Genomic DNA, 22,569 nt, shown 5'->3' with positions numbered 1-22,569 from the left:
TATACATATATATATGCACTGATATATCTGCCGCCGAAACATATCGGCCTAAAATGGCACTTTTGGCTAAATGCCGAAAGTGCCATTTTTTCCTCCCGATACATTGGCGCATTGAGCACTGTGAGCGGCCGGCGTCTCACCTCCCACACCGCTCAGCCTCCTGTCACAGTGTGTCAGAGAGCAGAGCTCTCTGACACACGCACACATTATATATATATATTGGCCTTCAGCTCTTCTGCATTGTTCGGTCTCATGTCTCTCATCTTTCTCTTGACAATGCCCAATAGATTCTCTATGGGGTTCAGGTCAGGCAAGTTTGCTGGCCAATCAAGCACAGTAATCCCACGGTCATTGGTTTTGGTGCTTTTGGCAGTGTGGGCAGGTGCCAAGTCCTGCTGGAAAATAAAGTCAGCATCCCCATAGAGCTCGTCTGCAGAAGGAAGCATGAAGTGCTCCAAAATCTCCTGGTAGACGGCTGTGTTGACCCTGGACTTAATGAAGCACAGTGGACCAACACCAGCAGATGACAATCACCAAAAAAAACAATCCTCTCTGGATGATACTTGTACATTGCAAGGATTTTAACAATTTACTGCAGTCTCCTACCTGTATCTGTTCTGAAGCATGTCCTTTCTAGACTGATTCTTTAATGGGAGTGTCTGGGTTCATTATAACCAGCTGGAGTTACCCTTCAAGATGCTGTGTCCTTCAAATACATTTATAGTAAGATTTCCACATCCAATGGATCTCTCTGTGGCTTTTGGTCACCCCTTCATTTAACTGCTTTTGGATGTCCAAAAAGTCTAGGCATTGATTTGTTTTTGTGTCCTTTTTTGAAGTCCATTGAGGGACACAATCCCACTCTTCTGCGCTGTTGGCCTTTTTACTGCTTGCTCGCTAAACTGAAGCATATGACAATGTGAGGCAGGCTTATACAGGGGATGGCTTAATGTTTTTTGTTTGCCAGTGTGCAAACCTAAAGGTGAAAGTTAAAAAACAAATGTATAAGAAATGCTACATCCCTGTGTCCTTTAATAGACTTCAAGAAAAAGATTTTAGGGTAAAAAAAATTAATCGTATTTTTCACATTGCTTTGGGGGTTCCACTGAAAACCTTGTGGACGTGTCTGTTTTCTTTCAGACACTTTTATGTATGTTTTATAGAACACATGTTTTTGTTTTTGATAGCTTACAATAATGAATTAATGAAACAATACCAGTGAGCACTTTTTTATGCTGCTAGTTCGCTGTTGGAGTGATTCTTCCATTTCCTGTCTGAGATAAACAACAGCAAGTGAGGAGAAATCCCAACTTACATATTTGTCCTGTAAAAGTTTGGATTTCCATAGTTTTATATGCAAATATTCTATGGTGAGATGGAAAAAGCGAAACAGATTCCTCCATCTATGCTAAACTGTGTGGATGGAGGAATCTCCCACTGGGCCAAGCTTCAGTATCTTGCCAGTTGGCCCCGCTGGCTCTCAAAATACTTGAACAATGTCTGCACCCAATCAGATTGTTCAGGTATTTTGACAGCCAGTGGGGTCGACTAGAAGATACTGAAGCTTGGCCCAGTGGGGGATTCTTCCATCCACACAGTTTATCGTAGATGGAGGAATCTGTTGCACTTTTTTTTATCAGACCATAGAAAATCTGCAGATAATCTATAGGTGTATGGCAAGCTTTAAGGGATCTATTTTCATTATCCTTATACTAGTAAAATACAAATAAAGGGATACCTTATTTGCCAGAGCTCCTATATTATAATATATATATAGGGCTTGAAAAATTTGACGGTGTCTTACCAGTCAGTCAAAAATTTCATCAGTCAGCAAGACCGGACTATAGCCTTACAATTTATGTTAAAAAATTTTGGGTATTGATGAAACCACAAAAAGCTGAAGGATTGGCTGTCCAATCGCAAATCATCTATACGGGCTATATTGCCAGTTACTAAACATTTTGCACAATGCAAACACTCTGTGTCCCAGTTGAAGTTCATGATCATTGATCACGTTCCAAAACTACGGAGAAAGAAACCAAATGGATTGAAGAGCCGGACACGATACACCGTAAGGATTTAAATGTTGATTTAGACCTGTGTTTTTTTCTATGAACTGTTTGTGTACGATGACATATTTATTTAGGATGATATGCATATTCATATGATTGGGAGAAACGCATCAGAAAGGTCAAACCTTGGGCGGGACACCAGTGATGTTCCAGTGGAATCCAGTGTGTGGCCAGCTTTTCTTCTGTGTGTATGGTGCAGTAGTTTGTTATGCTAACTTAATTGGAATTTTTGAGGAGCAAACCAAAGCCTATTGAAAAATATTGCACATGAGATAATGGGTAGGTATTTGAAGCCTTTGCACCATTATTGTTTCCATTGCTGTGCGAATGTTGGTGTCGTCTTTACTCTTGGATAAACTACAGTGAAAAATGAACCTGCAGTTATATTAATATTTGGCAGCCATGGTGTAATTAAAAGTAATGAGTCAGCCTAAAATGTTACCTTAAAACTGTACCTTTTCTGTAAGAATTGCGCACCATTCTGGTGACAAATCACATGACCAATGCAGAGGCATTTATTACCAGGTCTATGTTACTGGATCTTTGAGTACTGCAGAGAGGTGTTTCTTTATACTGCTTACTTTTACCAAAATACATGTTATTTTTTATAACTCAACCATATTCTTTTTGTTATTTTATAAGATAAATACTTATCTTATTTTTTAAGCGAAACTCTGAGAAATGTTTTTGTCTTGGGTTCTTCCTTTTTATCTTGTTTTGAACATTGCTTGTCTCCTCAGGTAGTGAAGATGCGGAAAGATGTGAAGAAGGTGAAAGTCCTTACTATTCGGAAGCTTACAAGAAACATTTCCAAACTGAAATCCAAAAAGTTAGTGATCTGTGTATTGCTTGTAAACCTGTATAATATATCAGACATGCAAAGCAGTAATGTAAGTTTGGAAACTCTTTGTTATTTGTACTCTATAGTTTTTAATTGATGGAAAACTTCAGTATTAGCAACTTCAGTAAAGAGCAGACAGACAACCTCAATAGGTAAAAAAATGGCACTCGCAAGGGGGTCCAGTACTTTATTTGTAAAAAGGCATAACAGCAGCAAACAAACAAATGCTTACATGTTTCAGCCCCCAAACTGGGACAATTAAATTCACATTCATTGTACAATGACAGCAGTAATAAGGCCAAGATAACATCAGCTTTACATCAGCAGTGGATCACACATATTTGTATTTCTGTTACTATCAAATACTGCCAAGTACTTTTGAACACGCAGTTCATTGTATATTTTACAGTCTACATCTGTTGGTTTTTTCTTCATTCCTTTTTTTTTTCTTGTTGTACATTGTGTAATTTAAACTGATTGTTGGAAAGAGGCTGTCTAAAAAAACTCTGCCATGTAAAGCTTTTTCAAGTCCCTTTAGCATTCATTTTTGGGTTTCCTTTTCTTTCTAGGAAACTGTAAAATTGAGTTGCCATTAAAATTCTTAGTCAGCATTACAAAAAACATCTAAAAAAAATAAATCTTACTACTAATTAAAAAAAAAATGTGCTCACAATATCCTTTATGTGGCCTAAAGCCTAGGCCAGCGATCACATTATCTGTGGTTACCCAGGCATTGTATGTGCCTCACATTACCAGCAGGACTTTCTATAGGAATATATAAACATTTCATTCTAGTGTAGCTTATAGCCGAGTCCTGGCAGTCAGACCAGGTCCGGGGCAACCTCCTTGAACACTGTCTGCCCTAACAAATGGCTAACAATTTATGAGCATCGTATGTTAAGGAGAGGAAGCTCAGTCTGCCCATAGTTTTTCTATGTGGACAGACCAGGGACTGTCACTTTGTACAGAGAAACCTTTAGTACAGAGGCCTGCTACACAGAGACAATTAAATAAGAACTCCAGATAGAATAAAACTTAACCCTTGCAGTGAGGCTGCCCCCGCACAGCAAGTGTTAAGTGATCATTTGGGTCTGGGCCAAAAATAAAGATATACTCACCCGAAGCTCAGTCACGTCTGGCTGCTAGACCTATCCATGCAGCTTCCTCCTGCCCTGGCGGTCTAAGGATCTGGAAGTCATCGTGTCCATGAGAAGGCTGAGGGACATTCCACAGCCAGAGCGGAGGGGGAAGACAAGCTGCAGGAACTGGTCTAGCAGCCAGACGGGAGCAAGGTCAGAGGGAGTATATCCTTGTTATAACACGCACTTAACCCTTGCAGTGCGGGTGTAGCCCCACTGCAAGGGTTACGTATTATTCTGCCTGAAGTTCTTCTCTAAAAGATAAGAAGTTTTATTTTTTTTAATATTTTAGGTACGCTGTGTGAGACTGTCTGGGAACACATAAGAAACATACAGTTTCTGAAATTAGTCTGCAAAAGTTGAAATACACTTTAAAGTGTTTAGCAATGCTGTGTGAAACTGTCTGAAAGCTTTCTATGTGCTTTGTAAACTCTTGCTGTACACACTGCTCCTATACAAACTGAAGCCTGTGCGTACAAGGCCTTAGAATCGCACCTTAAATAATCAGCATGTCAAATCATACTGTATACCAAAAATATTGTCTGCTAAACTGGCTGTGTGATCCCTTCTTATTGTAATAATTGATACATATGTTATGCCTGTATCACACAATTGTTATTCTTTTCATTTTAAAGATAGATCTAAAACTGATTTATTTACATTATGTCATCAGGGGGACAGAAGAACTCATTCAAAAAAATCAGAGACGGGCGCAAAGACTCCTTGAAGAAATTCACACAATCAAGGTGTGTATTTGTATGTATATGTATTTTTCATGTACTCAACATAAAACCCATAGAGTTCTGCCCTCATTTTTCTACATAGACTGCTCTCAGTCTTGCTACACTTACATATCATCTGGAACATTGAAGCTATTCTGATCCAACTTTTTTCCACATTTCTTCTGTGATCTGGGCCTGTTTGGCACGCATGCTTGCCAAACTAAATGTACGTTCATTGAGGAATGCAGGCACTTCTTTAGGTTTAAAGCATTTGCTGTAAGTCCACAGGAAAATGAGGAAAGTTCCTGCCTTTCTAGACTCGTGGATTGCAGAGTTGTATGGTGACATCATGCTCTGTCTATAGCCACTCCTTCATACATTTTTCAAAGATGTTGTCACAATCCAGTTTTGTGCCCAGAGCTCAGGAAAAGTTGTAGCGTTTGGAATAAACCTGTGTGAAGTACACCATAGACAAAATATGTCTGTAGATAAGGACCTCATGCTGTTCTGTCTTAATTCTGTTAAGCACATTTGGTCTGAAATTGTTCCATGTGTACTCTCGACTGATGTTTCTGGCCATGCCAACAAGTTTACAGAAAGCTATAGACATGTTTTTCCCATCTTTGATTCTTTGTTACCCTTATATGGAGACACTAGACCGGATTTAAACTTCTAGCCATCAGATCTGACTACTACATGATTTAGCGGACACCAATAAAAATAGAACTATACAATCCCATAGGATGTTATTGCTGACCTCATTTTGAAATGCTAATTACCTGGCTGTCTATGGCTTCAGTACTTACTGAGCCCTGACTCCAAAAAAAGCATGCAATAAGTGAACTTGTTTCAGATCAGCAAAACAGAAATATTGAAGCCTAACAGCCAGGAAATTAACATTTAAAAAAAAAAATTCAGCAACCACATGCTACATATTTTTCTCAGCGCAAGTTTTGATTAGGGGCCCATTTACACTATTGCTTTGCGGTAACATACTTTACAAGCGTTGCTGCATTGCCATTAATTTTGGATGGCACTTGAATGCACATGGGGTAAACATTTTGTGACACTTGATGTTTAGGACATTTTGGTGTGTGACAGCCCATTATTTTCAATGGGTTGCCTTAATGCAATGCATGATAACATGCAACTTAAAACACACTGTATAAATGTAAATCGGCTCTTGAGTTTTTTCACAAATTAATCTTCTGGAGCTTTTTTATGTTTTATCTAAGAGTTTGTATAAGATTCATAAAGAAATGTGTAAAGTTTCCATATATAAAGATTTAATCTATGGAGCCGCTGATCGCCTATATGTGAAACACCCGGTAACGGGTGTGTGCAATGGTCGGATATCTGCTGTCCATTATATTTTGGAATGTAAATCCACACCAAGACACATATTTTACCGATTCAGACTCCCAAGTGGGCACAATTCATATTCGTAAAGAAGTTTGTTTATAAAGCAGAGCTATGGCCTTAATACAGCAATACTGAAGACCTCTTATACAGAGAGCAAAACTTATCAAATGTCATTTTGTGACAGTATAGAGTACTGACCTGAGAATAGCTACCTACATTTTACAACCAGAAAATACAATTGGGCTTTAAAACTGCAGTGGATTAACTTGTATTTCTTTTCATCTTTTATTTACTGGTTTTTGTGAAGAAATAAAGGCTCCCCCGCGGTGGATCCGCCGGTTTCCTGCCTGAACAAGGCTACGGTCATCCCGGTGGAGGATTCGCCTTCCTTTCGGGATCCCTCGGATAGGAAGGCGGAGGCGGTGGCGCGTACTATGTACTCGGTTTTTGGGGCTCTGTTGCGCCCCGTGTTGGCTTCGGCCGTCTGCTTGTTACTAAACTGGAGACTTGTCAGCAGGTGGGGGGTTTTGGCCACCGGCAGGGGCCGCCCCTAGGCTGTGATTGGTCTTTAGTTTTGTGCCTAGCGTCCTTCTCCTGCAGGTGGCGATATTACCCTACAGTACAGGATCTCCGATCTGTTCCCTGTGTCCTTCAATGAACGGAGAGAAAAGGATTTTACGGTGAGTACCAAAATCCTATTTTTTCTTCCATCTTTGATGGATTTTCCAAAGAAGGAAAGAAAGATGTTTCTCCACATAAACGTTAGGATTTTAATTTTAAAAATTCAACTGTGCATTTTGCTTAGTGCTGACTTCCATCTTTTATTTTGTTGTTGACATGAAGCAGCTGGAACTCCTCCGTTCCTTGTCTTACTGAAGAATAAACCCACCAGTAGGTGTGTAAAGGTAGCATGCAAGTCCCAGGAACAGATTATGAATATTTTGAAACAAATCATCTAATTCATTTGGGTTGAAAACGTTTAAGGTTGCTTAGATAGAACATCTTACTTTTGTAGCTGCAAACATGACAGGTCAGAATAGAAGGGACCTGCAGCAAGAGAGAAATATTTAGATGATCATGATAGATGATATTGTCTACAAATTGTTGTAATTACATATCGTTATTGTAATTCCTTATGACTTGTCAGTCAATGCATTCACTTTTTGACCTGTCTAAGTGTTCTTATTCCACTGGAATGTAAGTCAGATAAACGGAACACACTACTTTTTTACTTGAAACGTGTGTATGCAACTGTGCCTAACGTGATTTAAGACTGTGATGTATTAGCCGAACATTAAAAAGAAACATTCTTAGCACAAATTGTGTCTAGTGAACCGACCATGTAAATTAACTCCATTATGAAACTCTTTATGAAATCAGATCTACTTTTAGTGTCTTCATAAATCAAGCTGACACCCATCCATGTGCAGATTTGAATTATTGTTCCTGCATGCAGCCACTTATCTTCAGCTTGTCATAGCTGATCAGGTCTAAACCTGAAAAAAGCTCCCCAAACAGTTAACTTATTGTGCTTTGTGTGAATTGAACCCAGAGTTAACACAGTACAGGAGATGGACACGGGTATAAATATTGTCCAGTGTTAGTCACAGAAAGGTATGTACAAGTGTTATCTTATTAGAGCCCAACTCCATGAGCAAAGTTTGAGCCTCTGTCAGGTTTTTAATGCTGCTGTGAGCCTGCTGTGGAGCTTTTTTTTCACTTGCTGTCAGGACAAGAAGTGATGGAAATTTGTGCCAATGTGGGCACAGACAAAAACATTTTTAGTGGAGTAGGGAAGGGTTAGATTTTCTGACAATGCTTCGATTGCTGTCTTTGTGTTCTTTACTCTGTGATTGACACTCTCTATTCCTTGCACCAGTGGCAGAGGGATGGGATAACAGAAATAAAAACCTGGCAGATGTTTTAACTCTTTCCCACTCTTTCCTAAACAGATAAACAGAATTGTGTAGGTAGGCAGTAAAGTAGGTTAGCTTTTCATTTTAAAACAACATTATTCTTTTTAGAAGGGTTGAAAGAAAAATATCCTTTTTATGCGGTGTAGCACCACGAAGGAAGCCTATTTTCTACCAATCTCTTGTAAAAGGGAAATAAAAGCTGGGATCCAAACCTGATGTTGTTTACAGTGCTGATAGGGTGTCAATTCTAGCTATGTAGATACAGTTCCTACAGAACTACTGTATATTTTGCTTGTGCTGAAATACCAGGCGAAGGGGAAAGCCTGTATCCCAATGAAACCCAAAAACATTGAGAATGGGAGACTCCTCTTTCTTGGTACACAGTGATGTCTTAAACAACAAGGGAAATCCACTTACAGTAAACCACTGGAGTATCTGTCGATGATACCCTGCATTACCAGGCAATTTTTCCCTTTTTCAGGGCTGTGATAGTTTTTACAAATCTAAAATAGGTGTTTTGCCAATTTGGCTGCAAAAGTGGAAATACAGCTTAAGTTTTTGAGTCCTCTCAGGACTGTAAGCAGTTTGTAAAGTGCATCACTTCTGCAAAATTATAAATATGGGTTTAAATCGGAAAAGGGATCCCCTTAACATTGAATGAGGCATTGGGATGGCAGGGAGACACATAAAACTTAGTTTGTTTTAATGTTTTGGATCAGTTATGGAATAGATTTCTGACCACTGGGTTCAAGCCAGAAGAACATTTTGTTTAGTAAAAGTTATCCATGGAGCATATTACACAATTGTGGTTTGGCAGAACCAGTGGTCTGTGAGCATTTCTATTTTCCAAGTGTGCAATCATTATGGTAGAGAAAATGTGAAATTAGGCAATAGAAGTTATGCCCTGGGAAGTTTCATTTTATCTCAGAAGAGTACCGCTAAATTGATCTCCTCATCTGGAAGCATGTAGCTGTAGAGTTCCAAGTTTTAGGTTAATCAGCTGCAGAATTCTTCACGGCTTGGAAACAAATATATTGTTTTGGTAGATTTAGTAGTTTTCTTATTTTACTGAAATCTACATCTAGCAGCAGCCTTTTTGTTTACATTTCAGCCACAGTTTTGGACATTTAAAGTTTGGATTGATGCAGACGTGCATGTGTGCACTAAAGGCATAGCTTTTCTCAGTCGTCATAATTTTCACCTCCGAGCTACTACTTCTTTGACTACTCACTGAGGCTTACTGAAAACAGGATTTACAATATGGCAGTGTTCTTCACAGAGACAAGGATACTTTAAAGAGGAACTTTACCCATATCTTCAAAATGACAACAGTGGCACCTTCAGAAATGTTTAGTAATGGAAATCTACAAACAGATACTTCTAGATACTTGCAAGCTTTGTATTGTTTGTATACCTTATTTTTTCCAACCCATTCTTCTCACAGTGGCCATTTTAGCTAAAGGCTAAATTTCTCTTTTACTTCCTTTATATCCCTTTACTTCCTGAAACTCTCTGACTAGTACATGTGACCATGCACATCATCTCAAGGGAGGAATATAGCCTTTCCTGAGATCTCGTGAGATTACAGATCAGATTTTCCAGCAGTTCCCTGCTGATGTAACCTTCCTAGGATGCAACTCTTGGGCACGCTTACATAGTTTGTACCAAAAAGCACATGGAAGTAGAAAAAAGAAATTGTAAGTAAAATAAAAATGTGTTTGTTTAGCTAATGAATGTAAGATGAGTTCATATCGGCATGCAAATCTGTATGTTTATGTGATTTATTTTTTTTTCAAAGTGGGGAAAATCTCCACTTTAAGTTCTTATTTAGAGTGTAGAGATGAGCTTAACGATTATCGATTTTAAAAGATCATTTTTAATAAAAGAAATGGTGCAGAAAAATATTCAGAAAAAGATGTTACAAATAAAACAACATTAAACGAAAAGGGAATAAGAATTAAAGTACTTAGCATGGTCCTGGGTTTTATGAGTGCCATCAGTCCATTTCAGTGAAGCAGAAGATGAATCTTGCATTGGCTATCTTGAAGTAAAGCTTAGCAAAGGTTCTGTTCTTGATATTAATGAGGTTTGCTTGTGGATAGTCAACAAGAGCTTCTTGATGGTACACGAGAGCCTCTTCCTGATGGTAAACAAGAGCTTGTCAGCTGCCTTGTGCAGCAATTTTTTGTAAGCCCTCTAGGGGGTGTCACTGAGCCAACCTTCACTCATTCAGAAAGGCTTAGAGTGTTGAAGTAGGAGGGCTGAAGCATTTTATGATCTCCTCTCCTGCTCCTCCAAAACTGTCAGTTTTATAACAATAGCCATATTTGTATATACTCACATACCACCACTTGATAAACAACAGATTATTGTGTGTTTTGAATTAGTTTTGTATAGATACCAGACTTGACATACATGTGATGTATGCCTACCATTAGCTTAAAAAATTCACTCATTCATAACTCAAATATAATAATAAGGGATACACACACACACACACACACACACACACACACACACACACTCTATGGGGGTGATTTACTAACCTAAACACACGCACGCACCAGGTGTGTGTGATTTTCACACAGCAAAACGTATTTATCAACCAAAAAGTCTCTAAAAGCATATTTCCACTAATGCCATATATGGAAAAATCATGCACATGATGCATATATAATGCTGCTTCACAGTTTAGACAAAAATGGTTAGCTCATGCATTTACATTCCTGCATTCATCAACGCAAGCAACATAACATAGAGCTAATTTACACCACATTACCTTGCAATTCATTGCAGGGCTTTGCACAACACACCTGCTGGGTGTGTACACACTACAAAGGTGTTTCGATTCCTCCCATAGATCATGCTGGGAGGGAACACACTACAGAGGTGTATACACGTTCGTGGTGTGTTTAAAAGCTTAGTAAATCAACCCCTATTACTCTATCACCCCCAGGTGTAAAGTTTTGAAACTAATGGTAACTGTCTGGTGAAATTGATGGTCGTTTGTTTGTTATCAATGCAGGCGATCTTTGGGGATTAACTGAGTCTGTCAAGTGTAATTTAATTAGTGTCATGGTTTTTCACTTAGTGATTTATGCTCCCCGCCAAAAAAAACATTACACAACCAGGCCTGTATAGACTGTGGAATGTAAAGGATTTTCTTTTGAAGTTCTTTAAACCAGAAACACAGGGATGTTTTATCTATATCTGTTTTAATCATGTCCAGATGTGGCTTATTTCCAGCAAGGGGTTTTCTAATTAATACTGGGGTGCCCAGACCTCATTGCCATCAAACAAGATTCTTTGTAGTGTATTAACCCCTTCATGACTGAGGCCCTTTTTTCATTTTTTGCACCCATGTTATATTCCACATTTTAGGCCTGAAAATGACGTAAAACCCCCACACATTATATATTTTCTGAATGCCAAGACCCTATAGAATAAAATGGTGGTAGTTGAAAATTTTTATGTTGCGCAATATTAGCGCAACTCCTTATTAAACCCCAAAATTTAGTGACAAATTTAATTAAATGCCCCAAAACACAACAAATTACCTATTTTTTTAATGAAATATAAAAGATGAGGTTACAACGAGTAAAACGATACCCAACATGCCCAGTTTACAAATTGCGTGCGACCGTGAAACGGCGCAAAAATGCAGTAATACGACAAACGCACTCAACAATTTGTTACCAGTTATACAGTAAGGTGCACAAAAAAGGGACTTTGAACAGTAGAACAGTAGAAAGGCATCATGGCACACTCACAAACTAGCATGTAAAACAACTTGTCTCACCACTAAGGACAATGACAGAGGTTTGGATACACGTCTTCTGCAAAGGATGTGTAAGACGTCTGTTTAAACAGCCCCGATGCTGGCGACGTACACTGTAGTCACGAAGGGGTTAAGTATGAGAGGTTGACAATAATGGGCTAATATATTAAGGCTAAGTTTAAAAGCAGCATTGTAAAGTGCAGAAAACTAGAGCATCCTGATTTGTACTTATTGCAGTCAAACAACTGAAAGATGAATTTGGAATGGTTGCTTTGGACTACTGCATTTTGCGGTCTGTAATGTCCTATGCGTGTGCTCTTGTGTCTTAACAGGTTTTGTTTTTGGGAGCCGACTAGCTGTCCAGACTAAAAATATTTGTCACTGGGTGTTGTCAAAGCCTTACGCCCTGTTTAAACCTATGTGATTTAAAGTGTGCATTGCAACGTGTCAACATATGATGTGCACAGGTGTCCTATTGTTTTTATTCATTCATGTAACATCTGTGCACTGTGTTGATGTGCACTGGCCGAAAATATCCATTTTGTTAATGCATCAGCTTGCACTGTAGGCCCTACTGATGGCGATGGCAGCTCATAAAAAGGATCATATCCAGCTCTTACCAGCAGATGGCACTGCAAATAAAATCTATAATTGCAGTTCCATGCTAAAGAAAACTAAAGATGAGATAGTCAGTATTTTACCAGTAAAATATCTTGTGACATTGAAGAAAACACAGATGTTGCTCCTGTACTAATGCCTGGCCAGCTACTGTACAGATAATTAGAGAGGGTAGTTCTATTTTAGCTTACCATGTCAGCCTTGTGGCTTGTAATAGCAGATTGCTAAAGCTTTTCTGTTTGCTTGCATCTGGAAATAAGTAGGTTCAGGTTCATCTGGTTTGTGTATAATCTTTGCACAAAATTTGATGTCATTCTTTTTACTGTATTTTTAGCAGCAGAGTCTCTCCTGCAGGGTTGAATTCTTTAAATGGCATTCTAATTCTCTTCACACGTGTGCTAAAAAAGTTTAGGTGAACTGCAGAAATACAGCCTTGCATATTTTACAAACTGTACAAGTCATATTTTTTAATTTTTGTTTTTTGACCATAAAGTGCAGCCTGATTTTAGTGCAGGAGCATTTAGATCTCAGATAACCTAATTTGTACTCTCAGTTTTAGGAGGGCTGTTGGTATGTATAACCTCCTAAACCAGACACCCAGAATCTGTTGCGTATACATTCCTACCTTTTGAGATTATTGGGAGTCAATAGAAGACTTGTGTTTATGCATGATATACAATAAGGAATGCTCATATCAGTTCATTTGGGGCAAGGTTTTCATTCCTAAATCAGACCTGCTTCGCCATGACATGCTGAGGAAGAGGAGTGACCATAAAAAGAGCTATTTTTTTTACCACATATGTATGACGATAAAAGGAAGGGAGATGCCATAAATATTTACCTTTATTTGGATTATTATTATGATCTGGCCATCAATGAGAACTATGAGGTGAGTAAAAATCACTCATCCTCGTAGTTCGAGCCGACGTGTGACAATGAAACTGTCACAGGTCGGCTCAATAGATCGGGAAGTAAGCTAACACATACCGTCGCTCGCTCACTTCTCGATCATCTCCCTGCAGAGAGCAGTGACTGTCAGTCACAGCTCCCTGCATGGATTCCCTCCCCCCTCCAATCCTCTAGCGCTGACTGGAGGAACGGACAGGGGAGGGGGCAGGTACAGCTGGCTCTGCCTCTAGCTAGGCAGAGCCAGCTGTCATTCACACAGCTGGGTGGATCTCAACAGTCTGTCCCGGCTGCGGCCTCTCAGTATACCGCGAGCTGTAGCTCGCGATATACTGAGCTTTGGGTAACGGAAGGACACTAGTATATGTCCTCCCGTGACCCTTAAGAGAACTATGGGGAAAAACACTTACCTCATAGTTGTCTTAAGTCTTTTTTTAGTTATTTTTTGACTTCCTTTACCAGACCAAGCTTATTCCAAAAGGAGAAAACGGTGCCTGGAGTTTTAATTTGTTAGCAAGTCCATAAAAATATGCTAGTCATCTAAACACAACACACTCCACTGGCTGACAATGCTGCTGTCCAAGGGTGGCTCCCAAGTAGAGCCACCCCAAGTGTGTTAATGGCCGGATCACCGGGTCAAAATGAAGGGGGGGGGGAAAGCCAGAAAAAAGAAAATGAATGCAGCCACCACAATTAAGAATTGGTATGCTGCAATATATTACATTTTTGTTCTTAGCTTTAGATACGCTTCTGTACACTGTGCACCAAGTCAGCAATTGGTTTTCCATATGAGTGCCAATACCTCTTCTTCAACTTAGTTCTTTCTTGTACTCTATGTAATAAAGATTTCCTTTTAGTCTTTTTGTTAGTTTAAATTATTCAGTGTATTGTTATTTCTTTGCAGCAGACCATTAGTATCACTAGACTTTTTAGTAACTAGCAAACCTATACCCAGTTGGTGTATAGTTGGGTCTATGACATTGAGTGCAATCTGCTGTCAGGTGAGTCTGAGGAGGGTTTATAGTGACAGGATGTACAGTATACTATATAGTGTAAGCAGTACAGAAGTGTGGAGTTTTAAACTGTTTTAACATTGAACGGAGTGGAGTATAGACATTGTATAATATACAAAAGTGCGGAGTATATAATGTACAGTACAGAGACAGAAGACACTCAGAAGTCAGCTTCATACTAATATTTGAACACTCACTGCTTTAACATGGTCAGAGGTAAAGAGAATTGTATCCAATCTCAAGATCTGCATATGGAGGCAATTTGTGATTGCAGGTAAAAATTACTGTGCTGAAAGTGTAACACATCTTTTTAGAGTTTTCCATGTGGGTATCAAACATCAGTTTTTATTCATGATTTATTTTGTTAAAAAAAAGGTTTCTCCAGATAAACTTTAATTTCCATTGGTTCTATTCCATATTAACCTGCAGCATACCGGTGGGGCATAAGAAATGGCTCTGCCCCATTAATCAAATTGTCTGAATGAAGCACTTAACTTTGTATCTATAGTTCAGATTTAGCTTTTCTTTTCGGTTATGTCTGTCAGATATAGCAAGCTAAAATGATGAACATGAGCACCCAGGTTCCTCAGAATTCCAGAGCATTGTGCTATGGAAATTCTAACCACTTTACCTGGTAGCGAGCCTGGATCAGCCTGTCCTACCTTCCTAAGCCCCACTGTTGTTTCGGTCGGGGCACCCATTACATGGAAGCAAATGTATAGACTAACTTCCCATTCTCCCTTTGAAACAACATTCAGGTAAAAACTGGAAATTGGAAGAGTCACTGGCAAAAATTTTCTAAAATTTTTTGAAATGTTTAGTAGTGAAATTTTGCTGCAATTTGCTTCATCCAGTACTGTTTATAAAATATACAGTAAGTCCCCTACATACAAACACTCAAGTTGCAAACTTCCAAAGATACGAACATGCGTTTGCATGTCCAATCATGTAAGTTAGTTCACGTGTCTGGCATACATTGTCACGTGCATGTGCTTTTGTTTACTATAGAGTACAGTAGTACAGTATCTTTATTTCAAGCCCTGAATGTCCGGAAGCAAGCGTAAAAGCAGCAGTGATGTAGCTGGGCACCTAGGCTAACTTTGTTGGACTTGCGAACACGCTTTCAGAATGGAACCCATTTATAAGTAGGGGACTCACTGTCATTACCAATTTAACAATCAGTGCTGCTTAGGCAAAAAAGTATGATTTGATTAATTTTATTTTTCGATTTTCTACCAACAGAAACTGAGACCTGATGATGTCACAAAAATTGCTTTACAGAAGGAAATTAATTTTGAGAAAGTATGCAAAAAGGTAATCGCATATTTTTTATAATTATTTTAAAGCAGAGTTACAAGCAAATACCCAAAATACATATGTGTTCTATATTGCCAAGTTTTGTTATTTATATACCCCTGCTACAATGTATAACCAAGTGGATGATAACTTAACAATTTGTCCAAGCTGCATCAGCAGGCAATGAAGATCCACTCCTGGCTCTCCTCACCCTGCAGCTGTCCATAAGGTAGGGAGAGAGCCAGTGCAGGATCAAGGGCTTAAAGGGCCAGCAGTTGACATGGTAGGTGCTACATATACTAAGATATTGCATATTTTCAGCCATGGCTCTGTAGTGTTCAGATCTCTTTGGACTCTTGAAAATTAATCACTTTTAAAAAAAATAAATATCCTTAATTTGGTGTTTTAGCTTAGTGAATTAAGCCTATTGTATCACTGTTACATTTTAGCAGACACCTCCAAGGGATAGCTTTTTCTCCATATCCTAGCTGAATATGCTGCTTAGAGCAGTTATGACTCCAAGCAAAACTGGCAGGAGGTATTGGCAGCTACAGACATGGGCTGAAGAGAAAAGGAATCTTGGGCGTACCAGGTACATCCTTAATCACTAACTAGATTTTACTGTTTCAGAAACCTTTCAGGCAATTTGGCAACTGCACAAATAAGGGTCAAATATTGCAGTTTTAATCATTTTAGTTTTCAATCATTGATAGAATGGAAAAGAACATCACTACCAGTTCTGATAACTACAGCCTTATTTGGCATGGGTTATATTATTGTCCTGTTAACCTTCCATTAACATGGACCTGAATTAACATGATTTAGGCCATACGTCTGATCAAATAGTTGGGGCATCAGGGACGACCACGCAAAAAAATTGTACTTAAGATTGCGTTTTGACTATAGGTTGTGGCTTTGAATTGAGGTCCGCCATTCAGATCATTCTTTCTTGTTTCTTTATGATGTCAATTGTATATTCTGCCAGTGAAAATGTATGACCACACTGTATGACATACATACTCAGTATGCATGTATGTACTTCCATTTTCTTCTGTCATCATCGCTCTTAAATTCCCTGTGTCAAATTATTCTTTTACTCATTTTTTACATATCCAATAAAAATGTTATACAAACCTTCCTAATAACATGTTGCTGTAGTTTTCCCATTCAGTCTTCCTGTTCTTCACAGGAAGATTAAATTACAGAAAGCCAAGCTCTGACCCATGGATCAATATTTGTATACAACATGCTTTGGAAAGGAAGTATAAGGCAATATGTGTTTATAAACTTTCTTGTTCTCATTAAGACCAAATAGTTTCAAGTCAAACATTTTACAAATGTGCTGGATAAGCATAATTATATTGCTATTGTTATTCTAACATCAACAAATAGCAAAGCTTTACTTTGTCTTCCTTAATCACTTATGAAAGGAGAACTCTATTAAAGTAAGCCCTCCATGAAAGTAGATGTAAATGAACATTTCATTTTCTCTGCTGAATGGAAATCCCAAACAATGTTATCAGCCCTGCCCAGTTCTCCTTTGCTGGACTACAGAACACCCCCCCCCCCCTTTGTTTATGTTTATAAAATAAGGTTAAAGTGTTCTGTAGCTTAGCAGGGGGAAAGTCAGGCAGGACTGACAACACTGCTTGATATTTCAATGCAGCAAAGACTGTGTTGTCAGCTTAGTACAGGTTAGGAACTCACTGGAATTTTGTCAGGATCACAAAACGTGTGTATATTGCAGAGGTGTAGAGCGTATTTTGTTTTTGCTCAACCAAACACTTTAACTTTTAACTTAATTTTAACTCTAGAATTTACCTTTATGCCCAAACCTATAGCCTAACCCTTATCTTAACCTTAACTAACAAGCTTGACCCCAGAGCCTAACTAATCCATACATCAAACTAATTAATTCTGCATTATGCTTAAATCGTATATCGGGTCAACAAAACAATCTGTGTTAATTTCGTGGACTAATAATTTTTGTCCTAGTTTTTGTCAACAACACTTTTCCAGTTACTAAAACTAAGTAAAAACTAAGTTATGATGACTAAAACTATAATGAAAATATATTGACATTTTAGTAGACAAACTAAAACTAGACTAAAATGTTAGGGAGAGACGATTTGGGAAGAGATCCAATCAGAGCCAATCTCTTTGCACTTCCAATTCTGGTTCAGGGGTGAGAAATTCTTAAATTGCTCTTTAACTAAACCTACTACATTTAAGTCGACTACGTCTACTGTAGATTTACTCGACTAAAAGCTTATGATATTTAGTCGACTAAAATATGACTGAAACTACATGGAATTTTAGTCAAAAGACTATGATTAAAGCTAAATTGAAATTTGCTGTCAAAATTAACACAACATAAAATATATACATTATAACTAGGTACATGTAGTTCATGCACATTCCTCATGTTTTATCACTTTAAAGACTCTGGGGTAGAGAAAATACCTATTGACCTACCAGAAATACACCCAGGTCATAAGTCCTATTGTGGACTGACAAAAGACAGCATTTTTGTGGATTGAGTGGTGAGCCCTGCCCAGTTATCTTTTCTAAACTGCTCAAACCCTCTCACTTTCCTACCCCCACAGCATAGACATTATTTGTTCTGTAATGTGGTATAACAATTTGGAGGGCAATTATCGAACAAAAAAAAAACCTCTTGATTGCATATTCAAAAGACCAAAAGGTAGCAGATAAGAGGAGTTAATTGTTAGAGTATACCTACATAGTAAACCTGTCACTTTGCCAATTTAGGGCAATAGTAATAAGGAAGAACTCTGCAAGGGTTAAGTGCTCGTTTTCATATAGGGAGGAAAATTAAAAAAAGATATACTCACCTGAACTTTGGACCCGGCTAGCTGCTAGGCTACAACCTTACTCCTCCTCCGCTCCAGTGATGGGGTGTCCTCACGTCCAATACACTGTATAAGATGTGATGACTCACAGGACCAAAGACTGTTGGAGCGGAGAGAGGCTGCAGGAACCAGTCTAGCAGCCAGCTGGCTCAGAGGTTCAGGCGAGTATATCTTTTTCTTTTTTTTTTTCTCGTCCCTACAAACAAGCGCTTAACCCTTGCAATGTGCAGTAGCCCCACTGCAAAGATAATATTTATGCCCAGAGTTCTTCTTTAAGTAATGCACCTACCTTAGCCGTCCTCTTTCTATCTGTGAGAGCCCTGAGAAATACCCACCACTTCTAGGTATGGATTAGTATCTGACCTTCTCCTCCCAGGATGCAGTGTTCAGGGCTGAATGGGCAAAGTGATTAGATTTAAGCTGTGCCAAACTCACATGTGCTCTGCCAAAAGATACCTATAGCTGATGTCAAAGCTCTGCTCCCATGATGCACTGAGCGGTTTCTCTGTTGTAATGTATATGATTTGCTGATGATTATTAGGAGGGAGGGGCAGATGTCCAAAATTTTCAACATATTGATGCATTTTAATTGCAAGGAATGAAAAGAAAAGTGTTAAATGACTGAGATTTTTGTGACATTTTATTTTTAAAACCATTTTCTGCTCCTCTTTAAGACTAGACTTTTTCCCTTTAATCTTACATTATGACTGGTTATTTTATTGTTTGCCTGGCATGCAGCTTATATTGGAATCTCATGTCGTAGTGCACAGTTTAAAATGCCAACCATTTTTACATTCCTGGGAAGAAGAAACAACATAACCTTAAATGCACTTGTTCATTGTTACATGTCTTAACAAGCTGCAAGAGACATGCTGAAAGATAGCCACGTAGAAGGTCTGTGTAGGCAATGTAATGACTGTAATTTATGGTCATTTAGCTGATTGGAGTTAACTTCAGCTTTCCTTACTGTCCTAGAGAACCCTGAGCAGTTAAAGCTGTGTACATATTCATTGTTTGAAAGAACTCGGCATAAACCCTATACGTATTTAGTTATACATACACACAGTACTGTGTTAAAAAAATGCTGTAAAATAAGAATGCTTTCAGAAATAAAAGTGTTACGGTAATAGTTTATTTTTATTCATTAACAAAATGGAAAGTACATCAACAGAAGAGAAATCCAAATCAATATTTGGTGTGACCACCCTTTGCCTTCAAAGCAGCATCAATTCTTCTAGGTACACTTGCACACAGTTTTTGAAAGAACTTGGCAGGGAGGTTGTTCCAAACATCTTGGAGAACTAACCACAGATCGTCTGTGGATGTAGGCTAGCTCAAATCCTTCTGTCTCTTCATGTAGTCCCAGATCGACTCAATGATGTTGAGATGAGGGCTCTGTGGGGGCCAAACCCATACATTTTAGGACTCCTTGTTCTTCTTTATGTTGACGATAGTTTTTCCTGCACCCCAGTTCCTATGTTTTCATGCATAGTTGAGCCTCTTAGAGTTTTTTTCACATCAAAGGTATGGCTTTTTGGCCCCGATTCTTCCATGAAAACCACTTCTGGCCAGACTTCTCCGGACAGTAGATGGGTTTACCTGGGTCCCACTCGTTTCCACCAGTTCGCTGCTGATGGCACTAATGAACATCTTCTGATGTAGAAGGTAAGTAAGCATGATGTGTCTATCATCTGCTGCATTAAGTTTCCTTGGCTGACTACTGCATGTATGGTCCTTAACGTTGCATAGTTAGTCAGGTTGAAAAAAGAACATTGAAGGTCCATTGAATTCAACCTAAAAGCGTTGCCTGTTTCTTTGTGCTTCTTCAAAAGAGCTTGAACAGCAGATCTTGAAACCCCAGTCTGCTTTGATATATTTGCCTGGGAGATACCTTGCTGATGCAATATAACTACCATGTGTCTTGTTGCTGTGCTCAGTCTTGCCATGGTGTATGACCTGAGACATGAAACTGTCTTCCACAACCTCACCTTAAGGTGCCCATACACTTTACAACCCTCGCAAGGCTTTTGTCTTGCAAGGGTTGTAAAGTACTAAAAAAAACGTACGATCTGCCCATCTTGGACAGGCAGATCGTACCTGCGATCATCTCAAGCCTGACCCCCTGAACGGCGGGCTTCCGATGACTGCAATGCTGAACAGGTAGTGTGCGTGCGATCATGTTAAAAACCAGCCGAAAATCGTACGATTATCAGCTGGTTTTCCAACATGCGCGATATACAATAGTTGTGCGACCGTACATTAGAAACGGTCGCACGCCTTTCATACACTGCACGATTATCGTACGATCGTGGGATTTCCCGCGATTCTCGTACGAGAATCGTGCAGTGTATGGGCACCTTTAGTAGCAGAGTTTGGCTGTTCCTCACCCAGTTTTAGCACCTGCTTAGTATAATTTGTTAATCGTACACCTGACTATAATCCTACAAAATCCCTGACCTTTGTGCAAGTGTAAAGCTGGCCGTACACCTTACACCTATACACCTACACCTATCTGCAGATTGTCTGTGGTCAGATGGAAAAGGTGCAACAGATTCCTCCATCTACACTTAAGGCTGGGTTCACACCAGAGCGGGTTTTTTTATGCTCGTTTTTTTATGCTCGTTTTTTTCTCGCGTTTTTTCATTCAGTGAAACGCGTGTTTCACTGGCGGTATGGTTTTTTTTCCCTTTTATTTTCTCTCTTTTTTTTTTTTAGTTTAACTTTTAAACTTCCCGCCGGCTCCGCCCCCCTGGGACTCGGCCGCTCGCAAGGGACGGAAGTCGGCAGCCGCCGAAGACACAGCGGGGATCGCGGACAAGGTAAAACCTGTACGCTGTATTCCCGAGTGTGGCTCGGGGTTACCTTTACGGTATATATATGTTTGTGTTTTACATCATGCCATTATTTATTTTACAAACATAAAGGCAAAATGGAGAAGTTATGCGTGAAAAACCCTTACTGCTTCCATAGGAATTAAGAGGTTACGTAGCAGCCTGGTGCTGCTAATCAAATGCCCTTTTGATTAATTGGTCATCAGCAAGTAAAGCCAAAGTTTCAGCGGTTTGCTGGTCTGGAGCATTCAGGTGTGTGTTGTCCTGCCTCCTTGGCATTGTGTTATCAGTAATGATCTTAGAGAAGCAATTGTTGCTGCCCATCAATCTGGGAAGAGTTATAAGGTGATTTCTAAACAATTTAAAGTCCATCATTCTACAGTGAGGAAGATTATTCACAAACATTCAAGACAGTTGCTAATCTTCCCAGGAGTGGACATCCCAGCAAATTCACCCCCAGGTCAGACCGTGCAATGCTCAGAGAAATTGCATAAAAACCCAAGAGTTACATCTCAGACTCTACAGGCCTCAGTAAGGCTCCATTCACATATGGCGTTCGAGTTTTCTGCACGGAGAACCACGTGGCACAAAAACGCGCAAATCTTAACATACACACGTATTCCGTGCGTTTACGGCTATTACTATAGCCCATGAAATCGTGCTAGGACTTTTGGTGGGACGTGCATTTTCGTACCACGCAGACGCCACGCCCTAGTGTGAACAATGCACATTGGAATGCATTGTTTTTTTTAATGTTTAGCGTGTTTCCACACGTATCATTCTGTGTGGCTGTAGCCTTAGCATGTCAAATGTTAACGTTCATGACAGTAGTACAATTTAGAAAAAGGAAGTTGTTAGGAGAAAGCATCTTCTCTCTAAAAACAACATGGCAGCATGGCTTAGGTTTGCAAAGTTATATCTAAACAAACCACAAGACTTCTGGAACAATGTCCTTTGGACGGATGAGAGCAAAGTGAAAATGTTTGGCCATAATGCATAGCGCCACGTTTGCAAAAGCCAAACACAGCATATCAGCACAAACACCTCATACCAAGCACAGTGGTAGAGGGATCATGATTTGGGCTTGTTTTGCAGCCTACACGACCTGGGCACCTTGCATTCATTGAGTCGACCATGAACTCCTATGTATATCAAGGTAGTCTAGAGTTAAATGTGAGGCCATCTGCCTAACAGTTAAAGCT

General features: G+C 39.2%; 1 protein-coding gene across 1 annotated transcript in view; it reads left to right on the top strand.

Moving 5' to 3' along the window:
• SRFBP1 (serum response factor binding protein 1) overlaps positions 1–22,569 on the top strand; it is a 78,702-nt gene that overhangs the window by 26,604 nt on the left and 29,529 nt on the right. Inside the window, exons 2-4 of the mRNA XM_018571084.1 lie at positions 2,813–2,901; positions 4,726–4,798; positions 15,610–15,681. Of these exons, the coding sequence (XP_018426586.1) occupies positions 2,813–2,901; positions 4,726–4,798; positions 15,610–15,681 (234 nt within the window). The remainder of the gene's footprint in view (positions 1–2,812; positions 2,902–4,725; positions 4,799–15,609; positions 15,682–22,569) is intronic.

This window comes from Nanorana parkeri, unplaced genomic scaffold (assembly GCF_000935625.1).
Source record: "Nanorana parkeri isolate BGI_ZX_2015 unplaced genomic scaffold, ASM93562v1 scaffold40, whole genome shotgun sequence".
In the NCBI taxonomy this organism is placed as follows: Eukaryota; Metazoa; Chordata; class Amphibia; order Anura; family Dicroglossidae; genus Nanorana; species Nanorana parkeri.
Note: the sequence above shows the minus strand (reverse complement) of the source record. Positions and strands in the feature narration are given on the sequence as shown.